This window comes from Rattus rattus, chromosome 9 (genome assembly GCF_011064425.1).
Source record: "Rattus rattus isolate New Zealand chromosome 9, Rrattus_CSIRO_v1, whole genome shotgun sequence".
Classification (NCBI taxonomy): domain Eukaryota; kingdom Metazoa; phylum Chordata; class Mammalia; order Rodentia; family Muridae; genus Rattus; species Rattus rattus.
This window is the reverse complement of record NC_046162.1, coordinates 79,310,832-79,325,436: the sequence shown is the minus strand read 5'-3', so window position 1 is coordinate 79,325,436 and position 14,605 is coordinate 79,310,832. Positions and strand designations below refer to the sequence as shown.

At 40.4% G+C, this 14,605-nt stretch overlaps 1 protein-coding gene across 1 annotated transcript in view; it reads right to left on the bottom strand.

The window, feature by feature from the left end:
• LOC116909663 (ATP-binding cassette sub-family A member 8-B-like) overlaps nucleotides 1–14,605 on the bottom strand; it is a 49,711-nt gene that overhangs the window by 20,666 nt on the left and 14,440 nt on the right. Inside the window, 11 exon segments of the mRNA XM_032913316.1 lie at nucleotides 200–337; nucleotides 1,158–1,291; nucleotides 3,047–3,213; nucleotides 3,838–4,033; nucleotides 8,910–9,029; nucleotides 9,699–9,838; nucleotides 12,045–12,060; nucleotides 12,063–12,134; nucleotides 13,036–13,174; nucleotides 13,386–13,505; nucleotides 13,957–14,132. Of these exon segments, the coding sequence (XP_032769207.1) occupies nucleotides 200–337; nucleotides 1,158–1,291; nucleotides 3,047–3,213; nucleotides 3,838–4,033; nucleotides 8,910–9,029; nucleotides 9,699–9,838; nucleotides 12,045–12,060; nucleotides 12,063–12,134; nucleotides 13,036–13,174; nucleotides 13,386–13,505; nucleotides 13,957–14,132 (1,418 nt within the window).

Genomic DNA, 14,605 nt, shown 5'->3' with positions numbered 1-14,605 from the left:
CTCTCCTTTTCCTCTCTGGAAAATGTTTTAGTTTGCAGTCTTAAAAAGCCCAGGGGTCTTGAAGGGGGCTGGTTTTCCAAAGCCACAGAAGCCAGTGTGAATCCAAGTTCTGGCTATGGTTTTGGTGGACTCCAAAAGGCTATGATTCCAGGGCTTTGAAAGGTGATCAGGGAGGATGCTGCAATGGACTTGAACTTACCACGAAGTAGGTGCTTCTGTCGGTTCGGATGCGGGCTGACGGTTTGACCATTCCCAGTACCCCATTGCTCAGGACGTCCATCAGAACTGGGAAACAATTCAGTCTCTTGGTATTGCATGCCAGCGAAAAGCTGTGGTTCTACAAATATAATAAACAGAATCTCCTAATTATCAAAGACCTTCGCTTTTTCCAAAGAAAGTCAAATTTGGGATTTTTTTTTTCTTTTTTTCGGAGCTGGGGACTGAACCCAGGGCCTTGAGCTTGCTAGGCAAGCAAGCGCTCTACCACTGAGCTAAATCCCCAACCCCCAAATTTGGGATTTTAAGATGCGACGACGTCGTGGTAGTTTCTTGATGGTGCTTGGGAACCACACCCACAGCCTTATATTACAGGAGTCCAGCACCCTCCACTGAGATACACTGAGAGCCTCAATGATGTGTTTTAAAAATGGCCTCAAATAATAACAAAAGAATCCCACAAATGCTGTGCGCAAATTGTAATCTCAAAAACAAACAAACAAACAAAAAATTATGCTGTGTAAATAAAAGCAAACCCCTGGCATAAGTAAATTTGGAATAAAAAAAAATGTGTCTGATCTGTCAGCTGTCTTGCCTACGGCTAGAATCATGTTTTAAAGCATTTATTGTCATAGACAAAACAGCATTTCTAAGATATTTAAATGGTATAACATCTATAAAGGGAAATATGAATTTCCTGGCCTCAGATATAGCATCAAGTATATAAACTTGAATGACGTATTTTGCTATTACACCTGGGTTTTGTTGGCAAACATGATAGAACCAAGGATTATTTATCATATCAATAAATAAAGTCCACGAAGCAAAAAAACATCCAGCACTTGCTTTTGTTTCTATTTCTTACACTGGAGACCTGGGTATCTCAGGGCTATGTTGTCTTGACACACTTGGTGGAGTTTCTGCGCTGGAGACCAGCGTACCTTCTCACCGCCAGACACTGTAAGGGCTCCGTTGAAGGATGGGTCGTCCGTGCCATCTCTGGCTCCGGAAGCATCGACTTCCAAAGCTATGTTCTGGCGCTCCACAGACTGGATAAAGTCATCAATGCTTGCCTCTAGGATGTAATCCAACATATTAGGTCTTTCGAAGCTAGAGAAGTCCACGCTCAGTTTTGTAGCTCAATGCTGCAACAGGTACTTTCCTTGCCATCGTGAATTAAAAGTCGGTTTGTTGCTCTAGGAATTTATGCTACAACATATGTATTTACTGATAAATCTTTCTTGATAGTGCTTGGGAATCACACCCGTGGCCCCATATTGTGGGACTCTCGAACTAGCTTTTCTTTTTCCTCTGGAATCTTGTAACGAATAGCCATGGGGTTTTCATGACAGGTAATTTCTAATCCCTAAACTTCTGAAAACAGAATTCACTATTACGAGATGATTCCTTGATTTTTTTCAAATAAGTTTCTTGAGGCAGGAAGGCAGCGTGGTGACATGAGTCACTTTGAAGAGCTTCTACCCAGATAAGCAACCAGTGTGTAACTCTCGAAACTCTCCTAGGCATGTGCTGAAAACGAAGAAACATATACTCAAGGAATTCTACTAAAATTGGCGAGAACACTTCTCTGAGAAAGTCAGTGAGCGCATGAGAAGAGCCCTCAGCACTGTAAGCCATTACCAAAAACACAAATAGAAACCAGAAGAGAAAGAAGGACTGAGAAGGTTGTTCAGTCAAGAGCGTGTGTGCTCGCTGAGCAAGGTGATGACCTAGGTTCCGTCCCCAGCACCTGCACAAAAATTCAGACGTGGGCACGTGAGTGCAATACCAGCATTGGGAGGCAGAGGCAGACAGATCTCTTGAGCTCATTGAAGAGACAGTGTAATGAGTTCAAGTTTCAGTGACTCAGACACTGAGCTACCAATCAGGTAGCAGACATGAGCTGGTCCGAGGCCCCATTCATACACAGCAGAGGATTGTCTGGTCTGGCCTCCGTGGGAGAAGACACACCTAACTCTCTAGAGACTTGAGGGCCCAGGGAGTCAGGAGGCCTGGCAGTGGGGGGCATCCTCTTGAAGACAGTGGGGAGGAGGAATGGGATGAGGGACTGTGGGAGGATGGACCAGGAGGGGGACAATGAGTGGACTGTAAAAAAAAAAATGAAAGTAACAAAAAAAATTAAGGTAGAGAATGAGTGAGGGAAACATCCAATGTTGACCTCTGGCCTCTACCTGCATACTCATGCATGCACACCCTTGTTTACAAAGACATGCGCAAACATAGGAAATGCATACACACAAGACAGAAGATATCATGGGACATTTGCGATATTTATAAAATGTCAGGAAGGGGAATCATCTGAGGGGTTCAGGAGTTAGAATGCATATGTTGCTAGCATGCACGTACACTTACTTTGAAAACAATTTGGTGGGTCCTTAAGAGTTTAAACATCTGCATTATATGATCCAACAATCCCACTTCTAAGAGGATACCCCAAAGAAATGAAAAAAGATCTTCACAAAAATACACACGATCACTGATCAAAGTACTGTTCATGATCAAAATACTATTCATAACCATTTGTGTGGGGGATCCATTTACAGGTGATTGATAAACACAACGTGGTATAAGTACACAGTAGAATACTCTTTAACACTGTAATTAAATGATTAAAATGAGACTATAAGATCTCAGACATCTCTGTGGTATTGTTGAATGAAATGTGTTTCCAGTAGATTCTCCTTTTCCTTGCCTCTGCCTTCTGCTACCTTTGACCTTTCTTTTCTTGTACGCTCCCCATCCTAAGTTCTTGTTCGGCACTTTAAGAATGAAATACAGATACACATGTGAGTTGGAAATATGTTATTACCTGTCTTATTGATGATCAGTAACTGAGTGAGCATGCCGTGGGGCTGTTGTCCAGGGGCAAGGAAGTACGAGTGTGGGGAAAGATCCCAAGTGTAAGCGCTCTGAAGTATTTTCATCTTGATACTTTCGAAAAGAAGAGGGCAAAGGGCAACTCCCAGAACCAAGAGCCTGCAGAGAATAAAGCTGTCACCACAAGCATATAAGGGTTGATTCGAGTATTCTATCTGTGTGTACACCAACACGCTGGAAGAGAGCATCAGATCCCGTTATAGGTAGCCACGAGCCACCATATAGTTGCTGGCAATTGAACTCAGGACCGTGCTCTTAACTTCTGACTCGTCTCTCCAGCCCTGCCTATATTGTAAGAGTGTTTTGCATCTCTCCTACTTCTAAGTTTGAGGAGACAAACTGTAGCTTTATTCTTTGATCACTTCTCTTGTTCTTCTACCCTTGGGGTATCCCACACTATGTATCTTGTGGGTGTACAACCCCACAATCTGGACACCCAGATCCTAGGAGAAAGGGTCCCCTGTAACATGTCCATGATATCCCATGGAGAAGAACATGAAACGAAGGAGATAGGCACGAAAACTTACATCACCTCAGCTTTTCCTTTCAAATTGTCTGACAAATATAAACTCCACCATCTAGTCTCCTAATAGGTAATCACTAGGACCAATGACCCACCTAGCAATCAATGGTACTTAGATGTATAGAACGTTTTCTCTCCTTGCCCCACCTTTGTCATCTTTAATGTTATGTAAGAGAACTCAAAAGCATCCTGATGCTCACACAGAGAGAAGCGTTTTCCTCTCATGCTTTAACTTCAACAAGCGAGCCTTTGCCATTGCACAGGTTTGCTGTCTCCAGAGAGCCATGCTGCCTGTCTTCTTCGTTTCCGTAAGTGTGGAGAGAGTCTGCTCCATCTCCATGAGTCTCTCTGTGTCCCCAGATCTCTCTGTTTGTCCTTCTCCCACTATGTCAACCTCTGTAAGACACAGAGGAGGCAATTAGTGAAAATCCCATGTCAGGCATGCATTGCTGAAACTATGGTTTGGGTGCATTTTACCAACGTTCTGGTCTACTGTACTCATGCACACATCCCAAGGCATTGCTGGCTGCTGCCTTCAGAGCCAGAATGAGAAAAAAAATCATTTATTGAACAAATGTTGGAATTAAAAAGGGTATTCTTGTATACAGAACTATATAAAGAGACTTCCAGACTTGACACGGCCCCTACACACATTGGCTCACAGTATCTGTGGTTATGGCACAAGGTCAAGCTGGCAAAATCCTAGTGTGGGTGGAGGAGGGACTCATGATGGTGGCAGAGGGAGAGTCAGTATTCTTGATGCAGCTACTGGCATATCGCCCATGCTCCTCCAATGAATAGCCACACACCCATGTGCATCTACATAGGACGGATTTGACTTAGGAGGTTATTAATAACAACAAAAGAAGATGGGAAGTTGGGAGGGAGACAGGGCAAGGAGCACCAGAGAAACTGGGGGAGGTAGTGACAGGTGAGTATGATCGACATACGTTGTATAAATGCATAAAAGAATACAAAATTATTTAAGAGGTAAATAGAATGGCAGACATAAAAAACTAAAGCTAAAATACATTGTGCAGATGCGTGAAATTATCTAAGAATAAAGCAGTTTTCAAAAAAGAAGGAATGAAAGTTAAACACATAAAGAGGTTTGAAAAGTGTTTAAGCAAGGTCCTGACTGTATTCGCGTGTACCTTGACGACATGGTAAAGGAATGAGACAAATTAATGTGCTACACGCCATAACTTTCAACAGGTCAGAAGCCTAGTGCTTAACTATAATAGTCTCTACTAGGGAGACTTAAAATTGATTAAGCCTTTTGCCTGTTCTCTCGTATCCCTAGCTACCTACGACGATGTCCAGGAATGATGCTAAAAATAAATCTGATAGCAAGCTAAGATAAATCTTAAAGCTCAGACTTGTAAGTAGAGGCACAAACATAGACATACAAATACACGATGAATCAGAACATTGTGACTTTTAACAGGATCAAAGTCATAATGGGAGAATAATTGCCCCCAGCGGCCGATGGAAACAGACGCAGACACCCACAGCCAAACATTAGATGGAGCTCTTAAAAGAAGGGGAAGGAGGAATGGAGGGGGGAGTTGTGTGAGGGAGGACTAGGAGGACACTGAGGTGCTGATGCTGGGATGTAGAATAGAATAGAATAGAATAGAATAGAATAGAATAGAATAGAATAGAATAGAATAGAATAGAATAGAGTAATTGTGGCTGGGGAGATGACTCAGTAATAAAGCAGTTTTCTAACAAATGTGAGGACATGGATTCGGATCCCTGAAAATTATGACAAAAAAAAAATGGCAGAACATGGTGGTGCTTACTTGTAGCTCCAGCACGTGAAATAGGAGACAGGGACAGTTCTATCCCTGGATCTTGCTGGCTAGCATGCCGAGCACAGAGTGAAATTTCAGATGAATAAGTAAAGCTGCCTCAAACAAAAGTTGGAGGGCACCAGAGGAAGGACTGCGAAGGCTGTCCTCTGATTTCCATACCTAGTTGCACACATGCGGGCACCCAGACACACGTTATCCACATGAACACATGGAAAGGAAAAATTCAAGGGTTTTCTCTTCTATTTAATGAGATTGGTCTCCATATTCCCAAAGCAGTAAACAACTCTGGACCCGCTGGACCCGCCTTCAGCCTTGGGAGATGAGAGGAAACGACCAATGGTGTCAAGAAGCAGAAAGCAGTCATCAAGACATGCAGAGTCTGCCTTTGTGTAACTCATCAGCCCACCACAGGCCAGTCATTGTGTCAAGAGATGGAAATTGATATACTGAGACAAAATATACTGGGCATATTTAATGGATAGTGGTAGAGGAAGTGATGGTGGGAAGAGCTGAAGGCAGCTGGTCGCCTCATATTTCCAGCCAGGAAGCAGAGAGCAATGGATGTTCGGGCTTAGCTTGCTTTCTCCTTACTCAGTTCAGCCTGGGGAAATAGCGCTGTTCACATTGTCCTTATGTCAATTAACCTAATTTAGATAACGCCTCACAGACATTTCCAGGCGTTTGCTTCCATGGGGGTTTCAAAGTCCATCAACTTGACCACCGAAATTGACCACCACAGGGAGAGTCAGGTTAATGCCTTATTAGTTCATTTAAACAAAAAGGTGGCGAGAGGCTGTTTCTCTAGCTGTTAAGGGGGTTGAGTAATTTAATACTGTGAGGTGGGAAGAAGGCAATAAAGGCCTCCCTAAGTCACGGACATTCGCTTAAGGTAAATTAGACCCATAGAGCCATCTGCAGCAGCAGCCTCACAGAGGACAAGCCATCTCATGTTCTGGGACGGCCTCTTAAGCCTTCTGGGCTTTCAGAATATAATTATGTCCAAGATACAGGGCAAATTGCGAGATATGTGAAGAAACAGGAAAGTGTAACTCACATGAAAAAAATTAATTAAAGTGAGTCTCAGTACAGGTCATCTTGTTATGTGATCTTCATGTTGGAATTGATAATAAGGGTTTTAGAATATCTATAATCGGCAAAGGGTTATACCTGCTGAAAATATGGATACCATTGACAAGCCGGCGATGAGTTTCAGTAAAGAAAGAAACAAAAACCCAGCCTCAGTAATAAAGAGTTTATGAGTTGTGTCTCAAAATAAGACCTGTGGTCTTTAAGACCAGTAAACAGTCATTGTGCAAAGGGGGAAATGAAAATCTAATCAGAGAATATGATATCTGTGAGCTGATGCCAAATGTTTATAAATTTTTCCTTAATTGTTGGCTCATATAGATTTATAGTTCCTTTTTAAAAAGTACTATTTGAGTTTTTCAAGCTTTTTTGAATCCGTTGCCTATACATTATATTTATTTTGAATTTTTTTGTTCAGTTGAAAATTCCCACACAAATATAAAAACTAGAAAGTCCCAAAGAAGAAGTACTAATGAGTGCCTTTGGTTTAAATATACATTGTAGTTGATAAATGTGAAATAAAAAGGAACTTTGAAGAGGTACTGTGTGTGAGAAAATACACCAAAATCTTTCTTTCCCTCTTCATTTTATTCACCATTTTTACTTTCCCTTTCTTTCCTATCTATCTATCTATCTATCTATCTATCTATCTATCTATCTATCTATCTATCATCTATTTATTATCCATTTATTAACTAGCTATCTAGCTATCATTTATCTATTATCCATCTACTATCTACCTATTATCCATCTATTAACTATCTACCTACCATCTATCTATTAGCTATCAACCTACCTATCATGTATGTATGTATGTATGTATGTATGTATGTATTATCTATCATCTATCTATATCTGCCTGTCTGTCTCTATGTCTATCATCTATCTATCTATCTATCTATCTATCTATCTATCTATCTATCTATATCTATCTATCATCTTTCTATATCTGTCTGTCTGTCCCAATCTCTCTCTCTCTCTCTCTCTCTCTCTCTCTCTCTCTCTCTCTTTCTCTCTCTGTATGTATGTATGTATCTATCATCTGTCTTCCTCTTTCTCCACAATCATCATCACAGTCATCACCAACCAATTATCTCTACAGATACATAGACACTGATCTACAGTTTCATAAATTTAAACTGACTGTTGGTATTTAGTTTAAAAAATAATAGTAACTATGAAGCTGGACTACGCAAAGATATACGTGCAGAAATAATTATACATACATGTATATATACTCTCAAATAGGAAAATTGATAAAACTATATTCATCTGAAGATGCTTACATTTTCTCTGTGGTATTAGAGTAACGTCAGTGCAAATGCCATTATAAATAAATATCCTTATCATTTACATAGGAAAAACACAAAGAATCACAACTAAAAAAAAAACCAATGTAGAAGTCAAATGGTTGAGTAACAATAAACAAAAGAAAGGCCAGCAGAAACACAGAATCAAAGAGCAGATGGACCAATATGACAGAGTTAAACATAACCACATTCACATACAAACAGCCCACCAACTCCTATAACTAATATCCTGAGAAATGTATTAAAAAGTAACATTTAACTACATACTATTTACAGGAAATGTACCTTAATTTCAAAGATCAAGAAGAAATTGAAGTGGGTCAATGTACTGTGCGTTAAAGATGTGTTATGTGTGGTTACCGCAGACAACCCAGGATGAACAGCACTATCGAAGTCAAAGGAGACCTCACAGTAGGGAGGGTGAAAGGCAACTCCTACAAAAGACTTACCAAGGCTACACATGAACTTAATGACAGAAATCCAAGACACGTGATCCCCCTACCTAAACAGAGCGAAGCCTAGGACTGGACGCATGTAGGCTTAGAGTCGTAATTTTAATAATCTTACTTAGAGCTATAGAAGATACAAGCAAACAGAGAAGCAAGGCTGGATGCTTAATCACCTGCCTACATTTGTGCAGGTCTCCACACAAGATAGTTACGCAGCTATACACAGTCTACAAGTCCATAGTTCTGTAGTACACATACGCATCTGTATATAGGTAGGCGAATAACTATTTCCAATGGATAAGAAGTAGCCACCAAACAATGCAAATTCTGGTTCAATAATACAACCCCCCAAAATTGCAAAGGTTTTGAATCAATGGTTATGTTTTATGGCCCGACTAACCCATTCAACAGTAATAGAGAGGAGAATGATTTTAGACATAGTGATATTGACAACCGATGAGTGAACATTTTATACAGTTTTGTCTACAAAGAGCCTAAGTGACAGACCCTCACATTTTGTAATCTTCTCTTTGTAATGGGTCTTTTTGAGGTACAGACCACCCGGAGTATACCTTTACATGATTCTGGGTATTTTTTGCATTTTAATTACCTGGTTCTTCAACTGCTGATTTTCCTTCTAGCTTCAGGAACACCTCGTTCAAAGTCGTCATGGAAACACCATAGCTATCAATTCCCAGTCCAGGACAGCTGTCAAGACTCTGGCAAAGTTCTAAAGGGCACACACAGCCAGTGAGTCACCATGGCAACAATCACATGAACTGGGGACATACTCCTCAGACTAAGAAATGCAAGTATATGGAATTGTAGCTCATATATGGCAAAGACATAGAAATGAATATTACAGGAATTATTCCATTTTTCAAATCCTGTGTCATTTTGTTTAACATTTGTGCTATAGGCTCAAATATTACCCTCTTATAGTCAACTCTCTCCATACATTTGCATTTCAATATGAATTTCATCTTAGTTTTGCTTTTACAATTTGGCTAATTACATAATTTGGATTTCTTGAGCTTAGGTAATTTAAGTGGCTATTCCAGAGAACATATACAAGAACATATACATATACAATTCTATTGTAGTCAGCAAAGGAGAATTGAATTTTTTTCTTGAGCTGTGAGTGCTAAAATATTGTGCTAGCCACAAAAGAGGAAGGGCTGAAGGGAACTCTCTAACATGTTCAAATGTTTCAACCCAACAATTAGAATACCATGTTTCCTCCTATGGATACAATGTCATTTTTTTTACTCTTCCTATCACATTTTAACATCCGAACATATCATAAGCTCTCAATGGATTGTAGTTACACAGCTATCACCATAGCTACTTTAATAAATACTGCATGCAGATTTTATTTTGTTGTGCTCATACACATTACCTGGAAATCTATAGGTTGTTTCTAAGGGTAATGTATAGACAAGTGTCCTCTCCCCTTCAGCTGACAGCTTGGCCTCAGGGATGTGCTGTTTCACCAGTGATGTGATGTTCTTCGGAACACAGACTTCCTTCAGCTGCAAACTGATGTTTAAAAGAGACATAGACTCTATGACACAACCTACAATAGAATGAAAACAACCCCTAATTTCTTTGGTGCAGAAAAAGACCACCAGAGTCGTGTGGAAGATATAAGTCATGTAAACAGGAAAAGAGAAACCAACAAAGAGATCAGGAAAAAGTAGTGTGGGAAGAAAACAAAAAAGCTAATCAAAATTATTGACCAGGCAACTCAGAGATGGTAGAGAGGGAAGGTGGGCAATGATTCAAGTCTCCAAAGTATCAATAGACACGGAGCTGAAACACCAGGGATGTAGCAAATATTGGAAGTACATATGGTAAGTGGTGTAGAAGATGATATCCAGAGTTGGCGCTGTCTAAATGGGATTTTTACACTGGTTCAGAGGAGCCAGGTACTTTCGATAGGCATGCCTGCCAGATAAGGACAATTATTTAATTTAGTCATCCGACGTAAATTCATTAAACTCTTAGTATACGGCAAGCATTAGAGTGAGAGTATAAATTTACATATCCTGCATAAAGGATTTGTCTCAAGTGGGGGCGGAGCAAGAAGTAAACAAGTAAACCTTCAAGTAAGAGTCATCACTGGAGTGTTATGAAAGATTCTGGGCTGCAGATAAAAATCAACACTGTGGAAAGCACAGTGCCCACAGTTTGATTTCCTTGTAGTGTCCATGGCAGAACACTGAATGAGGATAAAGACTCTTGGAGACCAGCATTCTATCCATTCAGAACACTAGTTAATTCTCATTTGTACAAATGTAAGCTGATAGGCAAAAGTCAAATTTATAAAGTATGCAGTAGATAAAATATCTGTGGTGATCTGGCCCTGAAGTTTGGCTTTGGCGACTGAAAAGGTACAGTTTCATGTAGTTTCTTGTGGCTAAGAACAACGATTTTTACCACGCCAGGTCATGTGATAAACTGAACAGTGACAGTGGCCACACTTAGCAAACCCTTAAAAATGTCAGGCATTTATTTTCTTAAACCAGATGCTTAAGTCGAAATAATTCAGTTTACTCATTCATAAACTACGTATGGGCTTACAAGAGTGCTTGGTATTTCAAGAAGAATCGAAATCCACTGAGGAAATTAAATTAAAAGTACGTTTCCTCCCTCTCTACTGCCATTCCTTGGGTGATAAAATGCATTTGAGAAAATGTTTTGGATAATATGAGGGGCATCTGGTATAATGTTCTTCAAGGATCCTTGGAAGGAAGGGTTGGCAAACTTGTTCTGCAAATGTCTAGATGGTTCACTCCATCTGCCTCTGGGGCAGCTTTTCATCTCTACTGGTGGAAAACGGCTAAAGACAAACAAAAACAACACTCAAGGTAGCTATCAACACCACACAAGAGAATCATCAAGGCCGTTTCCTTGCCAAAAAATATTCTTTTGAAATACATAAACGATAAGTGGTTGAAATGTGCTGACTTTTGTTTAAAAGAAGAAAATAAAAGGCTATGCAAATTATCGTCCCAATGTCCATGAAGAGACCCATGAGGATTTGGGTGGGGATCCTGGCTAGCACTTTCTATTTCAAGAACATTGTATGTTGCCTAGCAAACCACATGGCTAGGCAAAATCTCATCTATTTTTCTGTAACATTTACTCGCGGCCACTTTATGAACAAGAAAATTGAATTTTATAGTTTGGTTTCTAAGATACATAGACACAGTAGCTTAGGAAATAAAAATTAGGTTGTAAGTCAGAATTGGAAGGTTAACCAAGTTATAACAACAAGCTATTATTCACATGGCTAAGGGTCAGTGCAGAAGCCATGATAGGAAAGCCACCTCATGTCATTTGGCTACTTTGTTCAGAGAGCAGAATGGAACCGTTAAGACTTTTTTTTTTTTTTTTTTTTTTTTTTTTTTTTGGCTTTTTGTTTGTTTGTTTGCCTCACTGCTTTTATGTTTACTTTCTTTCTTACGGACGAGTAACTCGGAAACACTAACCAGTCAACACAAAAGTCAAAACTTAAGAAACATGGATATCATAACCGCATGGTGACAGGTTGAGATTTGGACAATAGATTTGAGTTTAAAATAGGACTCCTGACTCCATAGCTTAGTAAGCCATTGTGATGGTATAATATTTCCCAAAGTTCATATGCTGGAGATTTGATCCCCAACCCCACGGGGCTGAGAGGCAGAAGGGCTTTCACAAATAGGTTCAGTCACAAGGACTCTGGGAGCCTTGTCCTTACCTTAAGTGATACCCAACCCCCATTTCTTCTTCAAGAAGAGAGATGAGCCTGCACACTTCAGCTTCCCCCTGGAGATGAACACTTTCCTGTCTGAAAAGGAAGAAGCAGAGGAGAAAGTCTGCGCAGAAGTGGGCCAACTGTTTTTGAGAAAAGACAGACAATTGTTTTTACGCTCCAAAACTCAATCCAGAAACGTTTCCTGTTCCAGATGGGACTTAATGAGGACTCCATGACGCAAATCCTTTAATCTCTCCTCAGGCTTGTTTCTCATCGTCTAACTCATCGAGGAGACTAAACCGTGTGCGTTCATATTACACATCCTGATAGATCAAACTAGACCGTGTGGGTTCATATTACACATCTCGATAGATCAAACGTTAAAAGCATTTGAACATTTCAAGTCTGAACAAAAGGACTCAAATCTGAAAAAAAGAATTAAGCTTTAAGAGGGTAGACTTCATTTACTTCGCCGTGAGTTTCTTGGCAGTTCGTGCCACTACCCAACTTTCAATGACCCATGTACAAGATATGCGGAAATGGAGCTGGAGAGCTCGGCTAGTCACGAAAGTGCTTGCTGTGCAAGTTCAGGACCTGTGGATCTCAGAACCTGTGAGAAAGCTAAGTTAGGCAGTTTGCACTTGGAGGGAGAGCCAGACAGTTCCCTGGGGCTCCCTACCAGACAGTCTAACCTACAAAGAGATCCTGTTTCGCAAAACAAGGTAGAGCTCTTGAGGAACAATGCCCAGGGTTTCTTCTGGGCAGCACATGCACATACACACGTATATCTACATGCACATGAACACACACATACCCATACGTGCATGCACATACATGACCTGGTAAAATAATTGATGTTAATATGTTTGTGCTAAATGCACACTTCATCACACGTTTAGATGAGTAGGTTAAAATTTAGCTGTTCACAACACTGGTCCATGGTGCTTAGGTCCCTGACTGTCCTCATCACGATGCTTAAGGAAGCAGCAATTACCAGCCAGGATGTCAGCTTCATCCATGAACTGCGTGCTGAAGAGGACCACACGGTCTGCTTTGCGCTCCTTCAGGAGATTCCACACCCGGTGCCTTGAAAAGGGATCCAGCCCAGCAGTGGGCTCATCCAGGAGGAAAATCTAGAGGGAAGTGACAGATAGGGTTTTCCTCTAAAGAGAAAAACTCTCCCAGGGAGCAGCATAGATTCCTTACTCTCTAGGTTTAAAGGAGCCTTATGCCAGGCTTGCTCTTATGCTGCATATGCTAAATATTTCTGCAACATAGGTCCTTTGCAAAACAAAGTTTTGAATTCTTATTGAAAATTACCTGTAAAACCACTGACTGACTTACCTGAGAATCTCCTAAAATGGCAGTTCCGAAAGTTAGCTTTCTCTTCTGTCCACCACTTAGGTTTCGAGCAAGGATATCTTGAATATTTTTCATTTCCAATTCCAGCAAAACCCTTTGCACCTGAAAAAAATTACAAGTGTTGAAACATACACACAATATTCTCTCTCTTTTTTTCCCCTTCCTCATCAGTACAAAGCTGTTCTTTGTGATGGGTAAAAGCATAGACTCTGTGGTCAAGGGTTGTGGGTTCTAATGACACCCCGTGTTCACCTACATCATAAGCCTGGTTGAGTCATTTGCTTTTCTGAGCCTGAGTCTCCTTATAGGTAAGACAGAGAGGACAATGGCATTTGTCTCAGAGGGTTACTTCGAGGAGCAAATGATCTTTTGCATTCAATGTTAAACAAGGGCAGCTTATATATTATATATACATATCCTTGCTTAAATTGGATTTCCTAACACCACATATCGACGCAAAGAAATTGAAAAAAAAATGCATCTTGACACAAATGGGCCTTAGCATTCACATTCGGACCAAAAAAAAAAAGCGGTCCTACACATGTGTACGTACCTCTTTCTCCACCTCTTGGGGTGGAACTCCTCTTATTTTAGCAAAAAGTCTGAGGTTTTCTCTCACAGTAAGGAAGTCAAATTGAACATTGGATTGTGGACAAACTCCTGCGATCCTGAACACACTTTCTAGGTCAGCCATTTCTGATAATCTATTGTGATAGATGGTGACGGAACCTGTTGTGAAAATCAAGCGTTAATATCGGGACAGTGAGCCAATGGAAGTAGTTATACATAAAAACTGTCAATTTATTCATTCAGTTTTGGATATATGGCTTTATTTTCAAGGTTTATTTAACTCAACTTTCTTTTTTTTTGATGAGTGTATGCATTGATACGTGTAGGTACGTGTATATGCATGAATGCATGTGCGTATGTGTATGGAGGCCAGAGGTTACTCTTGACAAAACTCTCATGGAATCTGAGTGAAGCTCATGGATTCATCTAGACTGACTGACCAGAGAACCCCAAGGAATTTCCCCTCTCTGCTTGCCCAGTGTTGGGATTAAAGGAAGGGGCTGTTGGGTTCTCCTGACATTTTCTTCTGTTTTGAAGACTTGATTTTTATTTTTACACGTATGTTTGCCTCTTTATATACATGCATCACACGCGAGCCTGTCACATACCAGGAAAGGGTGTCAGATCACCTG